Here is a 17,092-nt window from a genome sequence, read left to right on the forward strand (position 1 = left end):
TTATTCAGTTATGTTTGTCCATTTCTGTAGAAGACAAGATCTAGATTTTAAGAGCCTCACAGATGATAATTATATTTATTCAATGAGAACATGGAAATTTTAAAATGTGAATGGTAAAAAAAAATTCCTAAAATAAAAACACTTGGAATAAAACTTCTTGGTTCCAAGCTTTAAAATACAGATAATCCTACTACAAAGCTGTTTCAGAGTGCAGAAAAAAATGAAAAATTACCTAAATCATTCTGTAAATCAGACATAAGCTGGACGAAGACAGCATCAAAGATTCAACAAATATTTAGATCCCTAAATGCAAAAACCTTAAACATTTGTAAACCAAGCCTAGCAATATGTTAAATGAATAATGCAAAAAGGGTGTAGTTTAGTTTAGTTATGTAAGGATGATTCAACCTCAATAATTCAATGTGTCATTGCATTACCAGTAAAGGGGAAAATATTATTCCATAGATATAAAAAAGCAGTCAATAAAATTCAATAACTATACCTAACTGAAAAATCTTTGCAAATTAGCAACAGTAAGAAATGCCCTCAGCTGAAGCCTTCTTTTCACACAAGCCCACTAGTATCACACTATTTAACATTAGAAGGCCTAGCCAAAGCAATGAGAGTTATAAATACAGTCACGCGTCACTTAATGACAGGAATATATTCTGAGAAATTCATCACTAGGCAAGGTTATCATTATGCGAACATCATAGAGTACACTTACACAAACCTATATGGTACTGCCTACTATATACCTTGGCTATATGGGATAACCACATAGGTGACAAACCTGTACAGCATGTTACTATACTGAATACTGTAGGTAACTGTAACATAATGTTAAGTATTTGTATCTCTAAACATATCTACGCATAGAAAAGGCACAGTAAACAGTAAAAATGTGGTACAAAAGATAAAAAATGGTACACCTGTAAGGGGCACTTACCATCAGTGGAGCTTGCAGGACTGGAAGTTGCTCTGGGTGTCAGTGAGTGAGTGGTGAGTGAATGTGAAGACCTAGGACACGACTGTAATTACTGTGGACTTTATAAACACTTAGGCTACACTAAATTTATTTTAAAAACTTATTTTTTCTTGTTTGTTTTTTGAGATGGAGTCTTGCTCTGTTGCCCAGGCTGGAGTGCAGTGGCGTGATCTCGGCTCACTGCAACCTCTGCCTCCCGGGCTCTAGAGATTCTCCTGCCTCAGCCTCCTGAGTAGCTGGGATTACAGGTGCCCGCCACCACACCCGATTGCTTTTTGAATTTTTAGTAGAGCCAAGGTTTCACCACGTTGATCAGGCTAGTCTCAAACTCCTGACCTCAAGTAATCTGCTCACCTCAGCCTCCCAAAGTGCTGGGATTACAGGTGTTGAGCCATTGCACCCAGCCAAGCTTTCTCTTTTTTCAATAATAAGTTAACTTTATCTTACAGTAACTCTTTTACTTTATAAATGTTTTAATTATTTTAACTTTTTGGCTCTTTTGTAATAATACTTAGCTCAAAACACAGAAAAATTAGCCGGGAGTGGTGGCTCATGCCTGTAATCCTAGCACTTTGGGAGGTCGAGGCAGGCAGATCAGTTGAGGTCAGGAGTTCGAGACCAGCCTGGCCAACATGGCGAAACCCCATCTCTACTAAAATACATACAAATTAGCCCAGCGCGGTGGCACGCACCTGTAATCCCAGCTACTCGGAAGGCTGAGGCAGGAGAATCACCTGAACGCAGGAGGTAGAAGTTGCAGTGAGCCAAGATAATGCCACTGCACTCCAGCATGGGCAACTGAGTGAGACTCCGTCTCAAAGAAAAAAAAAATAAACAAATAAAAATAAAACAACAGAAAAATTGTATAAATGTACAAAAATATTTTCTTTCTTTATATCCGCCTCCTCCTTTTTCTTATAAGAGACAGGGTCTCCTCCATTGCCCAGCTTCAGTGGCACAATCATAGCTCATTGCAGCCTCAAACTCCTGGGTTCAAGTGATCCTCCTGCCTCAGCCTCCAGAGTAGCTGGGATTATAGGCACAAGCTACTGTACATGGCTATATCCTTATTCCATAAGCTTTTCTATTTTTAAAATGTATTTTTTTGGCCGGGCATGGTGGCTCATGCCTGTAATCCCAGCACTTTGGGGGGCTGAGGTGGGCAGATCACGAAGTCAAGAGATCGAGACCATCCTGGTCAACACGGTGAAACACCATCTACCAAAAACACAACAACAACAAAAAAAAGTATTTTTTTTTTTTTTACTCTTGAAACTTTTTTGTTAAAGACACAAACACACACACTAGCTTAGGCCTAAAGAGTCAGGATTACCAAGATCATTGTTTTCCATCTCTATATCTTGCCACACTAGAAGGTCTTCAAGGGCAATAACATATATGGAGCTGTCAACGTGTATGATAACAATGCCTTCTTTTAGAATACCTCCTGAAGGATCTGCCTGAGGCAGCTTTACAGTTAACTATTCTTTTCTAAGTAGAAAGAGAGTACAGCCTAGGCTGGGCACGGTGGCTCACGCCTGTAGTCCCAGCACTTTGGGAGGCCGAGGTGGGTGGATCACCTGAGGTCAGGAGTTCAAGACCAGCCTGATCAACATAGTGAAACCCTATCTCTACTAAAAATACAAAAGTAGCCGGGCGTGGTGGTGCATGCCTGTAATTCCAGCTACTCGGGAGGCTGAGGTAAGAGAATCGCTTGAACCCAGGAAATGGAGGTTGCAGTGAGCTGAGATTGTGCCATTGCAATGCAGCCTGAGCAACAAGAGCAAAACTCTGTCTCCAAAAAAAAAAAAAGAGAGTACACTCTATAATAATGATAAAATGTTCAATACAGTAAGTACATAAACCAGCAACACAGTCACTTATTATCAAGTATTATGTACTGTACATAACTGTATGTGCTATATTTTTATACAATGTAGGTTTGTTTGCACCAGCATCACCACAAACACATGAGTAATATATTATGCTATAACATTATGACAGCTACAGTCACTAGGTGATTTTTCATCTCCATTATAATCTTATGGGACCACTGCTGTATATGTGGTCTGTCATTGACCAAAATGTTGTTATGTGGTGCATAACTGCACTCAGAGAGACAAAATGCATTTACAGATAATACAATCATCCATGAAGAAAAGTCAAGAAAATCAAGTAAAAACATATACTAGATATTAGAACCAAGTAAGAGTTTTAGCAAGATGGTCTGATATAAAAGCAAATATCAAAAGTGATAGTTTTATGACCCACCTGCTGTAACTAATTAGAAAATGTCATGGGAAAGTGGAGCTCATTCACAAGAGCAACAAAAACCTTATAAAATACCCATGAATATATCTAATAAGAAATGTGTAATTATCATAAGGAAAACTGTACAATTTAAATGAAGAACATTTAAAAAACAGTGAATAATAGACCCACACATCACATTCTTCACTGGGTAGGCTCATTTTGTAAAACTGTTAATGTTTTCCAAAATTAATTCAGAAAAATTTCAATCAAAATCCTAGTACAATTTTTAAAAGTGAAAATTGGTAAACTGATTCTAAGATTTATCTGGAAAATAAAATAAACAAAAATAGGACACTGAAAAATACTAACAAGGAAGTAAAGCACTGGCATACATTTGTCCACTAAATCTATAATAAGTAAATGAGTACTGGTGTATGAACAGAAAAACATGAACAGAACTTAAGAGTACAGAAGTATACTCCAAGCATCTGTAAGAATTTAATATATATGTAGCATTTCAAATTAGTGAAGTAAGAATGTATTAAATAATGGAATTAGAATAACTATCCAATTGGAAAAAAACGGTTAAGCTAGATTCTTCCCTCACACTATAAATAAAAATAAATTCCAGATGTTTTAAAGAGTTAAATATTTAAAAACGTAAACATGCTAGAACAAATATAAAATAATACTTTGATAATCCTGAGGATGAATGGTAAGAGGTTTTAAAAAAGCAAGATGCAAAATCTTGAAATCATAAGATAAAATACAACAAATTTGACTACATAAAAACGTGAAACTTTTATATGGGATGCAAAGTTAAAAGGCAAACAATAGGCTGGGAGAAAGTATTCTTGCCACATACTCAGAATATATATAGAACATAAAAATGAAAAAAGCCAAATATCAATAGGAAAATGGTCAGAAGCACAAACATTCAAATCACAGAAAAATCACATAAAAAGATGCTAAACCTCCATAGTAATAAGGGGAATTGTAAATAGAGAGGTATTTAAGAGCAGGGACTCAGGGACTCTGGAGTCAGACTGCCTGTGTATGCATCCTGGCCGTATAATCTCAGACAAGTTAACTTCTCTGTTCCTCTCTTCTGTAATTGAGGATAATATCTAACTCATAAAGTTGTTAAGAAGAGACAATGAAATAATACATCCACTGCTCAAAACAGTGTCCCTTAGATAATAAATGCTCAGTAAAAAATTATCTGCCTTTTTTTTTTTTGTAGACGGAGTCTTGCTCAGTCACCCCGGCTGGAGTGCAACAGCATGATCTCGGCTCACTGCAACCTCCGCCTCCTGGGTTCATATGATTCTCCCTCCTCAGCCTCCCGAGTAGGTGGGATTACAGGCACCCATCATCATGCCCGGCTAATTTTCGTATTTTTGTAGAGATGGGGTTTCACCATGTTGTCCAGGCTGGTCTCAAACTCCTGAACTCAGGTGATCCCCCCACCTCAGCCTCCCAAAGTGCTGGGATTACAGGTGTGAGCCACCGCGCCCGGCTTATCTGCTATTAATATTAATATTATTGGGGTTGGTGAAGATATAGGGAAAGATATGTTTACACACTGCTGGTTAAGAGCGAATCGGTAAAGCCTTTTTAGAAAGCAATTTGGCAGTATGTATCAAATTTTTAACATATACACAACATTAGGTCCAGAAATTCCACTGCTAGAAATTTATCTAAAGAAATGTTTACATATGTATACAAAGATGTGTGTATCAGTACTGTGAGTGCAGCACTATAGGAGCTCTGGATTCAGAGATAAGAAACTGCCGGTTCTAGTTTCAGTTCTACCATCAAGCCATGTAGCCTTGTGCAAATCACTTCAGCATTTTGATTCTCTAGTTTGTTATGCTATAAAATGTGGACAATGACTTGCCCAATCTGCCTCAGAGGAAGACTTTAATTAAGTCAGGGTCCTTAGGCCATCATCACAGCATCATCTAGGAACTTGTTAGAAATGCAAATTCTCCAGTCACACCCTATACTTACAGAATCAGAAACTCTGGGGACTGTGGGTAGCAATTTGTGTTTTAACAAGCCCTCCAGGTGATTCTGATGCAAGCTTAAGTTTGGAGATGAGTTCATGTGAAAACCCTTGTACAACTACAAAGTGGAACTGAAAGAGCATTACTACTATTACTAATATAAAAAACAAGACTTTCTACCTTTTGATTTCATGAAAAGGCACATTTTGGATGAACATCCAATATGCTCCTCTACTGTTGAGCCTGAGCCTTAGAAAGCACTGATATGCTTCTGGGAAGTCAAGTTCATATATGAACCAAGTAAATAAAAATGTTTTAGGTCAAGTATAAAAAGCTTAAGGTAACCTCATTAGCAAATCAAGCAATGTTTCAGTGCCTTAGTTTCAAGACAAGACTTTTTTGATCAGAGGTTTTCATAATGGGAACATTTTATTTAGTTTTATTTATCTATTTTTGAGACAGGGTTTTGCTCTGTTGCCCCGGCTGGCGTGCAGTGGCACCAACTCGGCTCACTGCAACCTCTGCCTCTCTCGTTCACACCATCCTCCCACCTCAGCCTCCCAAGTAGCTGGGACTACAGGCATGCACCACCATGCCGGCTAATTTTTTGTAGAGACAGGGTCTCCCTCTGTTGCTCAGGCTGGTCTTAAACTCCTGGGCTCAAGGGATCCACCTGCTTCGGCCTCCCAAAGAACTGGGATTACAGACCACTGCACCCAGCCGGGAATATTTTAAATGGTAGTCTTTGCCAGCATTTTATCTAACAATTTTGTACTCTTTCCTGAGCTTTTTAGGACATAAAAATGGCCACTTGTTTAGTATATAATGATAACACTAACACCTTGGCTCCTTGCTTAGTGACTACTTCCCAGGGACTGGATAATAGCTCTCTAAAAAATAATACAGACTTCCATATTTTTCAGAAGTTCAGGTTTTTGTTTTACTAAAATGCATGTACAGACCCTCAAAGGGTATGAACTTTTTACGATCATTCTCATCAGTCTAATTCAAGACTCTTGAAGACTGACCAAATGCTACTCTGGGTTGCTCATATATACATTTTTTCTAGTAGAATTAACACTTAATAGTACAATAGTAACTATCGTTTATTTCTGGAATGATTTTGATCATTTATTAATGTTCTTCATTGACAGGTAAAAAATAATACCATATTTGGTGAGTTTTATACAGCGGCAAGGGTAGACCTTCATCTAATAATGATGACATAATTACCAATAAAATACAGTAATACCCAGCTATTCCATAATTTCGCCTATCATATATAACACAGTTGAAAGTAGTAAGAGCCTATGAAATTACCAAAATAGATTCCCAAAAGCCCACGCTCCAAAAGTCATAAACTTTCCTTCCTAAGAGAGTCCACAGGATTTCACTTTGGTCTATTTACTTTTTTAAATTTTATTTTCAAAGAGATAGAGGCTGGTCACAGTGGCTCACGCCTGTAATCCCAGCACTTTGGGAGGCCGAGGCAGGTGGATCACCTGAGGTCAGGAGTTGGAGACCAGTCTGATCAACATGGAGAAACCCCATCTCTAGTAAAAGAAAAAAAAAAAAATTAGCCAGGCGTGATGGTGCATGCCTGTAATCCCAGCTACTTGGGAGGCTGAGGCAGGAGAGTCGCTTGAACCCAGGGGGCGGAGGTTGCGGTGAGCTGAGATGATGCAGCCTGGGCAACAAAAGCAAGACTCTGTCTCAAAAAACAAACAAACGAACAAATGGAAAAAAAAACAAAACAAAACAAGAGAGACAGTCTCCCTCTATTGCCCAAGCTGGAGTGCAATGGCACGATCATAGCACACTGTAACCTCAGATTCCTGGGCTCAAGCAATCCTCCTGCCTCAGTCTCTTGACTAGCTAGGACTACAGGCATGAACCACTACACCTGCCTGCCTGCCTATCTAACTACCCATCCATCCATCTATCCATCCATCCATCCAACCACCCACCCACCCACCCACCCAACCACCCATCTATCCTCTCTCTTATCTATTTATTAGAGACAGGGTCCTGCTACATTGCCTGGGCTGGTCTGAAACTCCTGTCCTCCCAAAGTGCTGGGATTACAGGTGTGAGCCACTGCCCTTGGCTCCAATTTACTCTTTAACACAATTCGTATAGGATTTGTTTCTTGGTGGTTTTTTTTTTGAGACAGAGTCTCACCCTGTCACCCAGGCTGGAGTGCAGTGGCACGATCTTCGCTCACTGCAACCTCTGCCTCCCGGGTTCAAGCAATTCTCCTACCTCAGCCTCCAGAGTAGCTGGGACTACAGGTGCGTGACACCATGCCTGGCTAATTTTTTTGTATTTTTAGTAGAGACAGGGTTTCACCATGCTGGCCATGCTGGTCTCAAACTCCTGACCTCGTGATCCACCTGCCTCGGCCTCTCAAACTGCTGGGATTACAGGCGTGAGCCACTCCGCCTAGCTTGTTTCTTGGTTTCTAAACCTACAGCAAACCTGAGGGTAGCAAATGAGAAAGGGCAAAAAGCTCTTTTGAGTGGTTTCTCAGCAGTCACAAGAGAACCACTGGGCTAAGTGTACTCATGTATCAAGGCACCCCCCGCAAATACAAAATCTTTTGAGTCAGTCTTCACTTAGGACCCTAAATCTGAATTGTTTAGCTGCTCCCACTAGTTGTTATGTCCATATCTGTACCACAGGGAAATGCTCACAGCAGCTGCGGTTTACAGAATCAGGTCTTAGAAATAACACTTCCCTTTAGGAAAGAGCTTCTTAATCTCTTTTGAGATCACAGATCACTTTGAGAATCTGATTTTAAAATATATTTATTTACTCAACATTTTCATACAATCTCAAGGGGTTTGATTTTTTGAAGCCAATCCATAGACCTCTAGGTGACCATCGACCTCAAATTAAGAACTTCTTTAATAGGTGCTAACAGTGGGTATATTTAAGTTCATAAAGTTTAGTAGTGTACTCAGAATGATTCCTCATAATTTTTTTAATGATGATGAGCTGCGCAACATTATAAATGCTAAATAAACATGACCTCTAAAGTAATAATAACAAATACAGTTCGGAAGAAGTGAATATTATAGCAAGTCTCTTCAAAGAAAAAAGAAGTGGCCAGGCACAGTAGCTCACTCCTGTAATCCCAGCACTTTGGGAGGCCAAGGCAGGAGGACCACTTGGAATGGGAGTATGAGACCAGCCTGGGCAACAAAGTGAAACGCTGTCTCTACAAAAAAAAAAAAAAAAAAAAAAAAGAATCGCTTGAACCCGGGATGGGGGTGGCGGGGCAGCAGAGGCTGCAGTGAGCTGAGATCATGCTGCTTCACTCCAGCCTGGGTGAAAGAGTGAGACTCGGTCTCAAAAAAAAAAAAAAATCAGCCAGGTGTGGTGGCACGTGTCTGTGGTCCCAGCTACACAGGAAGTTGAAGCAAGAGGACTGCTTGAGCCCCGGAGGTCGAGACTGCAAGTGAGACGTGTTCAAGCCACTTCACTCCAGCCTGAGTGACAGAGCAAGGGCCTGTGTCAAAACAAAACAAAACAAGAAACAAAGAAAAAAGAAGTAGGGAAATAGAGACAAAAATAAAGGACAGATATTCCAAAAATTCTTTAAAAGTTTGTCTTAGTAGCAAAACTCAGTATAGCAAATATATTTTTTCAGGAAGTTGAAGATTTCAGCAGTCAAAGACAATTCCTCAGACTGCCAAGTCTCAAAAGTGACCTTGCAACTACTAAGACAAAATACCATTTTTATAGTGGTTAAGGGCAGTGGCCTAGGAAATAGATCTAGATTCTAAGGACAGTTTTGTCATTTACTACCTATATGGCCTTGAGCAACTACTTAGCTTCTCTAAGCCTCAGTTTCATTATTTATAAACAGATCAAATTAGTTCATAAGGTTGCTATGATGATTAAATGAGACAGATGTACATTAAACTCAGCACAGTGAAAGTGGTCAATACACGGCAGCTATTAGTTATTAATTTCAATTAGCTTTTTGTGTAGAGATTTACAGTTCACAAAGTGTTACCAAATATATGATCTCTTATGATCTTATGGGGTAAAAACCACTGTATCCCCATTTTACAGTGGAAGAAACTGATGTCAAATTATTTCCCAAAGACACTAACTAGTAGGAAAAACAATTTGGACTTGATTGACCAGAAAATATGATTCACAACTCCTTTCCCCCTAAAAAGTTTAGAATCCCTCCCTTTTAAAAATTATTTTATTATTATTATTATTTAAAGAGGCAGGGTCTTGCTCTGCCACCCAGGCTGACAAGCAGTGGCACACTCATGGCTCACCGCAGCCTTGAACTCCTGGGCTAAAGTAACCCTCCCACCTCAGCCTCCTGAGTAGCTGGGACTACAGGTGTGTACCACCACACTCTGCTAATTTTTAAAATTTTTCATAGAGACACAGTCTCAGTATGTTACCGAGGATGGTCTTGAACTTCTGGCCTCAAGTGATCCTCCTGCCTCCCAAAGTGCTGGGATTACAGGTGTAAGCCACTGCGCCTGGCCTTTGTAATTCTTTTTTATTTTTTTGAGACAGGGTGTTGCTCTGTCACCCAGGCTGGAGTGTGGTGGCATGATCACGGCTTACTGTAGCCTCAACCTCCGAGCTCAAGCTATCTTTCCACCTCAGCCTCCTGAGTAGCTGAGACTACAGGCATGTTGGTTAATTTTTTCTATTTTTCTTAAGATGGAGTCTCACTATGTTGTCCAGGTTGGTCTCCAATTCCTGGGCTCAAGTGATCCTTGCACCTCAGCCTCCCGAAGTGCTGGGACTATAGGTATAAGCAACCACACCAGGCCCTTTTAAAATCTTTTTATTATGCTTATTAGGTTGGTGAAAAGTAACTGCAGTTTTTGCTATTACTTTCACTGGCCATGAATATACATAGCATAAAATTTACCATTTTAACCATTTTAAGTGTATATTTCTAGGGTATTAAGTACTTTCACACTGTTGTGCAACTACCACCATCCATCCCTAGAATTTTTTCATCTTCCTCAAATGAAACTTTGTACTCTTCAAATATAAATTTCCCACCCCTTCTCCCTCAACCCCTAGCAGCCACCATTCTACTTTACTTCTCTCTGAATTTGACTTCTATAGATAGGTACTTCATATAAATGAAATCATATAGTCTTTATACTTTTGTGACTGGCTTATTTCACTTAGAATAGTATCTTCAAGGTCATTCATACTGTAGCATATGTCAGACTCCTTCCTTAAGGCTAAATAATATTTTACTATACATACATACCACATTCTGTTAGTCCATTCATCCATCCATGGACACTTGGGTTGCTTCCACTGCCATTTTTAAAGTACTGTTAACACTATTATTTTCATACTGGTTATCAGTGTCCGATTATTCACCCATTAACTTCTCCTTCACTCCATGTCCCTTCCCCTTTTTAGACGGAAAATGCAAGTCAGTCAGTTTATTTAATTGTGGAGCTTTTACAGTACAGGGCAGTAAAACAACTTTTGTGATTTTTTTTCTATTTTTTTAGAAGCTCCACCATGAATCAATCAGGGGTAAAAAAGAAACTCAAACGAGTTTAGTTCTATTTGGTAGGCTAGGAGGGCAAACCATCTATGCAAATAATAAATTAGTTATACGATTATCTAGAAATCACCTTACATGCTATTCTCTAGACCTTTAATAAGAGATAATGTAAAGTTTCTGTTGTTGGACATTAAAAAGTTGACCTGGGAGGGAGACAATAGCTTTGCTTAAGTGCAGAGTCTAGGAAAACCTCAGCAGGTGACTCCTCTGAAGCCACTTGGAATGAGTGTCAATACACTAACACAGACCAAACTGCTGCTAAGTAACCTTAAACCACTGCATTGATTTAAGGATGGAATCTAAATAGGAAAAGTTCCTCTACTTGATAACTGTGAGGTGAGATTAACCACAAGCTTCAGCACACACACTTCTCAGAACTTCAACTCTCTAGAGACTTCAAAAACAGCGACGATTTAAAGATGCACTTGCACTTTGGTGAATGAAGGTGTGCGTGCAGGTTTGGGCTGTGAGCACGTATTAGTAGTACAGGAGGAGAAAAAATAGAAACTACCGAAATCTAGCTTTCTGGAATCACTCCAGACTACAACCAGCAGGAGCGAAGAATGACCTTTCTTTTTGTAAATGGCTAGCAACAGAAACTTATTTAAAACAAACAAAACCCATAATCATGGAAGGCTGCTCACCAGCAGGACCCACAGGGACTCCCGCTTCCGATTCTGTCGACCACCCTTCACCCCAGTCTTCCAAGTGCCAAACGGCTCAGCTGTCACTCGGTCACCACAACTACTCACGGACAACTCGCACTTTCAAAGTCCCTCAAAGTTTACCGGAAATTCTCCCAAAGGATTCTTCCGTCCAATCCCACCCCGGGACACTTTCCGCCTCCATGAATCCCCCCATCGTTCTGCCCTAGCATCCTTCCCTCCAGACGCCCGGAGACCTCCAGGCACGCAGGATGCGCGCTCGCCCTCGCTTGCTTGTTTGCTCCCAAGGATGCTGGGGAAAGAGGCTGTTGAAAGAGCAAACTTTCTGAGCGTTCGCGGAGGCGGAGGGCGCGCGGCGGACTCACAGCTGGTTGATGGCGTTCTGCGAGATGACCGCGTTGGCGGAGAAGTAAGGAATCATGTCGGGGCCACCGAGGCTGCAGGTGCAAGTGAGAGGCGCTTTCCTCTTGCGGGCCAACGTGCTCAGGGTCATGGGGCCGGCTCAAAGTGCACAACTCCGCATCCTGGCCTCTGCTCTGCTCCGGCACTAGGCGCAGGCGGTGCGGGCACCCGGCGGTGGAGGCGGGCCCGCCGGGTCGCGCGGAGGCAGCCGCCGAAGCCCCGGGACTCGGCAGTAGAGTCCGGACTGACGGGCACCGCCAGCAGCCCGCCCCTACCCGCGTCCGGGGCGGCGGGGTGGGCGGGTCCTGAGAGCGGAGAGGGTAGGCCCGGCCAGCGCCCCGCCCCAGATCTCGGGACGCCCGCGCGGATCCCGCAGCGCGCGTCACAGCCTTTAGGGCATCCGGCGGCCTCCAAGACAGCGCTGCCTCGGTAAGGGAGTGAAGCTAGTCGGGGGTGCGCGAGAAAGGCTTGCATTTCTCTAAAGGAGGATGTTTCAACAGAAAAGTCCTCCCTCTTAAAGATTGGCTTTATACATTGTACCTCAAACCCGTTTTTGACAGATCTTAAAAAGTTTAAAGGCCATAAATTCACAAGTGCAACAAATATGTATCAAAGACTTCCTATGTGATGTGGAAATTCAGAGCTTACACTCACATACGTGTGTGTGTGTGTGTGTGTGTGTATATATATTATATATATATATATATATTTTTTTTTTAGACGGAGTTTCTGCTATTGTCGCCCGGACTGTAATGCAATGGTGCGATCTCGGCTCACTGCAACCTCCGCCTCCCAGGTTCAAGCGATTCTTCAGCCTCAGCCTCCCGAGTAGCTGGGATTACCGGTTTGCGCCACCACGCCTGGCTAATTTTTGTATTTTTCGTAGAGATGGGGTTTCACCGTGTTGGCCAGGCTGGTCTCAAACTCCTGACCTCCGGTGATCCGCCCGCCTCGGCCTCCCAAAGTGCTGGGATTACAGGTGTGAGCCAGGGCGCCCCACCAGCTTTTTTTTTTTTTTTTTTTAAACAGTTGAAGTTATGATCAAACAAACAAAACAATTTAGATTGTCGAAAACATCTACTAATCTTTGTAAGTACATCTATAGAGGGCTTCTTTAGCCATCCCCCAATCCAAGGATTCACAGCCTTAGCTGCACATAGGAATTACTTGTGGTAGGTTTAAAAAATCTCAGTGCCCAGGCTGCACCTTAATAGAATTGGAATCTCTTGAAGGTGGGATTTAGACGTATTCTTCAAAGCTCCCCGGGTGATTCCAAAGTGCAGCCATGGTTGAGAAGGCGGGGTAGAGATCATATCTTCACTTTACAGATATGGTAACATTTAAGGTCTAAACAGATGACCTCGTTTATAAATAATGTCACTCAGGAACCCAGGTTTTATGACGTTTGATCTAGGGCTTTTACCTTCAAACGGTATTCCCTGACGTCTTTACAGTTTTAAGCCCTTAACCATGTTCCTTCCAATTCACTGAGCAGTGCCTTTCACCTGACCAGGGACCAGCTCTTTGTAAAATATGACTGCGCTCTCTCTCTCCTGAATGCTGTGCTTACAAAAGGGGCTGGCACGATGCAGGCATTCAATAGAAGTTAGCTTCCTTTTATTTTACCTTTCCAGTCTCATTATGCTACAGCAAATATTTTCAGGTATCAGCATTTTCAGCATTTTTGAATACTAGACTAAAATACGTATCATTGAAGCTGCCTTAGGAATTCTGGAGTCAGAAATTAATAATAATTTCTAAAAACTTCACTAACCAATTAGAAAACAGATTAAAATTAGGAAGAAGTCACTTTAAGACTCAACATGCTATAATCAAGAAAATAATAAGCCTTTGTTTTATATAAATATTCATGCCCTTTTCCCATTGGAAAGTTTGGCAATTTTCAAGATACTAGTAATGAAATAATCAATCCAAATTACAAGTTTTGTGCCTAAAACCAGAAGTACTCGTTAGCTGATTCTCCCATAAAACTTATGGCTGTTGCCACATCACTTTGAGGGACTTGAAATACTGCAAACTCACACTGGAAAGAGTTATCTAAGTTTCTGAGATATCTGGTAATAGGAAAGCACCAGGTGGCAAGTGAAGAGTTAAGGAAAAGTCTGGATCTTGGAGTTCATCATCTTCATCCATCTCTAGGAAGGAAAATGTTTGAAAGATTTATTCAGGCTGTGTCAGCAGGCACCCAAATGGTAGTGTAAGAAAAAATCTGCTGATACACCCCAAAATAAATTGCTTAAAATATCTGGCAAACTTGCCAGTTTGAAACTTCTTCCAGGCTGTAATTTATTACAGCCTCCTGCTGTGATTAAAAAAAAAAAAAAAAAAAGCAGCAGGCACTTTAGAACAGCACTGTTAAGGTGAGTCCAGTTCCCAGTTCCTTTCATGACACAGCAGAGAGAGGATTTTATTGAAGTCAACACTAAATGATGCCATTTGGGACAGATAATGGCATGGTAATCATCTGTATCTGTCCGAAAAAACAGGAAATATATATTATTCAATTCATACTTAATATCTCTTGCATTTAAAAATGCCAGAGACAAAGATTTCATAAATATGTATCTTGTCTTTTATAAATAGGTTCCTATAGCGACGCCCCAGAAGTGCATAGTCCTTTCCTTTCTCCTCAGAAGACCTCTGTCAGTGTCTGTTCAGCAAAGGAGGCTATGTTAACATCCCTATCCAGGCTTTTTCAAAAGCTTCTCAAAGTTAAATTCTCACTTTGAACTGCAATATAGGAAATTGAGAAAGTGCTAGAACATGTCTCCTGCTTTTTTTTTTTTTTTTTTTTTTTTTTCTTCTGAGACGGAGTTTCACTCTTATTGCCCAAGCTGGAGTGCAATGGCGCGATCTCAGCTCACTGCAACCTCCACCTCGCGGGTTCAAGCGATTCTTGTGCCTCGGCTTCCTGAGTAGCTGGGATTACAGGTGACCGCCACCATGCTTGACTAATTTTTTGTATTTTTAGTAGAAACAGGGTTTCACCATGTTAGCCAGCCTGGTCTCGAACTCCTGACCTCAAGTGATCTGCCTGCCTTGGCCTCCCAAAGTGCTGGGATTACAGGCGTGAGCCACTGCGCCTGGCCTGTCTCTTGCTTTTTTAAGAAAAAAATTAAATCATCTTTGCAAACTGGGATACCTTTAAGAAAATAGTTTTCTGCTACTGCCTGTTTTTAAAAGTTGAACAAATTCCTTTTCTTTGCATAGTCTGCAGAGTGTCAAAATCCCAATCAATTTAGTTTCAGCTCAATTTAATTCTTTACTCTCCACTGTCGGTAAACAAGGCTCTAGGGAGCAAGCTCTCTGTACCCATGCATCTAGAAATTCAAAAATGATTTCAAATTAGATTGAGCAGCATGATATAAACTAAGTTAGTTTTTTACTCTACATGAAGTCAGAAGGGGCTTTCTCTAAAAAACAAATTTTGCACAAAGGCCCTGAAGAAAAATTGCTGCCTTTCTTTACATTCTGCTTGAGTTGGAAGATTTGAAATTAGCTTTGTCATGTCATTTGCCGACCATTTCAAGATTCAAAATGTGAATATTCTAAAATGTTGGCTCTTGACAATATTAGCTATGACCAAATTAAGTTTTTATAGGATGACACATTAATAGTATTTAAAATGTGGCTGGGTGCAGTGGCTCACACTTGTAATCCCAGCACTTTGGGAGGCCGAGGCGGGCAGATCACAAGGATAGGAGATAGAGACCATCCTGGCTAACACGGTGAAACCCTGTCTCTACTAAAAAATACAAGAAATTAGCCGGGCATGGTGGCGGGTGCCTGTAGTCCCAGCTACTTGGGAGGCTGAGGCAGGAGAATGGCGTGAACCCAGGAGGCGGAGCCTGCAGTGAACTGAGATAGTGCCACACTGCACTCCAGCCTGGGCAACAGTGCGAGGCTCCGTCTCAAAAAAAAAAAAAAAAAAAAAAAGCTTAAGTAGAAAATGCTTAAAGTACTTCCATTACTGTGTATCCATGTATCCCTTATGGTATAATCACTGTAAAACAGTGAACACTGGAGACTTACATGCTGACCTAACTGTATTCCAGGACAGATCTGAAGGTACGCTGAAATGAGAATGAAGGATGTAGTAGATATGTTTTTGCTGCTGTGACAAAATTTCAACATGCGTAGATCACTTGAACTGATGCCAAAAGCAATATGCTATAAGCCAGGGGACCTAATCTGTAGTTCTAACATAGTCACTTAATAAACTGAGACTGGCCAAGTCCCTTCATCTATAAAATGGGATAATAAAACCCTAAGGAAATGTCCCTACATCTGTTCTTATGAGAGTTGGAAAATTTTTAGAAAGGAATCTCATCCTTCTGGAGAAAATGTATTTAATCCAGTTAAGCAGTCACCTAGTGCAAGGCAGTAGAGCCCAGTAGTTAAAAACTCTGGCCTTGGAATTAATAGGCCAGGTTTGGATCATACTGCAACCATTAGCTATGAATTTCAGTTACTTAGTCTTTGGCTCAGTACTTGGCACTTAATTTATGAAGTTATTGTGAGGATTAATTTACATAAAGTACTTAAAAGAGTGCCTGGCACAAAAATTTACTCTTTCGCTTTAATGTCTGGCAACTTGAAGGTAAGACTCACCGTGCACCTTATTCACTGAGAAAATGAAAACGTTAGAGATTATCCTCTATGCTCTTCCACAAATCTGAAAAATAGCTAAAGTGGACAACATCAGAAAGTGGCAATGATGCTGATATCAGAAGTTCCAGGTTCTAGCTGCTTTGTCTATGGGCAAACCTTAATCTATCCTAGCCCTACTTTCTTTAATCTTAAACTGGGGTAATCAAACTGAGGTAATGTTTATCTTACGGGCTGATTAAGATACAGGGACAAAAGGCTGGCACAGTGGCTTATGCCTGTAATGTCAGCATTTTGGGAGGCCGAGGCAGGTGGATCACTTGAGGTCAGGAGTTCAAGACCAGCATGGCCAACATGGTGAAACTCCTTCTCTATTAAAAATACAAAAATTAGCCAGGCGTGCTGGTGGTTGCCTGTAATCTTAGCTACTCGGGAGGCCAAGGCAGGAGAATCGCTTGAACCTGGGAGGCAGATGTTGCAGTGAGCCAAGATTGCACTGCTGTACTCCAGCCTGGGTGACAGAGTGAGACTCTCCAAAAAAGAGATACAGGGACAAAAGTACTTTGTGAAC

The 17,092-nt window shown here is 41.0% G+C and overlaps 1 protein-coding gene across 3 annotated transcripts in view; it reads right to left on the reverse strand.

The window, feature by feature from the left end:
* Positions 1 to 17,092, reverse strand: part of SSH2 (slingshot protein phosphatase 2) — a 303,418-nt gene that overhangs the window by 126,137 nt on the left and 160,189 nt on the right. Inside the window, exon 1 of one of the 3 annotated variants that reach the window (XM_025363692.1) lies at positions 11,856 to 12,138. The exons of the other annotated variants lie outside the window; for them this stretch is intronic. Coding sequence (XP_025219477.1) covers positions 11,856 to 11,983 — 128 coding nt within the window. The 5' untranslated portion in view covers positions 11,984 to 12,138. Of the gene's footprint in view, positions 1 to 11,855; positions 12,139 to 17,092 lie in introns of those variants that run through there. 3 annotated transcript variants of the gene reach the window in all.

The sequence above is a fragment of the Theropithecus gelada genome, chromosome 16, assembly GCF_003255815.1.
Source record: "Theropithecus gelada isolate Dixy chromosome 16, Tgel_1.0, whole genome shotgun sequence".
Classification (NCBI taxonomy): domain Eukaryota; kingdom Metazoa; phylum Chordata; class Mammalia; order Primates; family Cercopithecidae; genus Theropithecus; species Theropithecus gelada.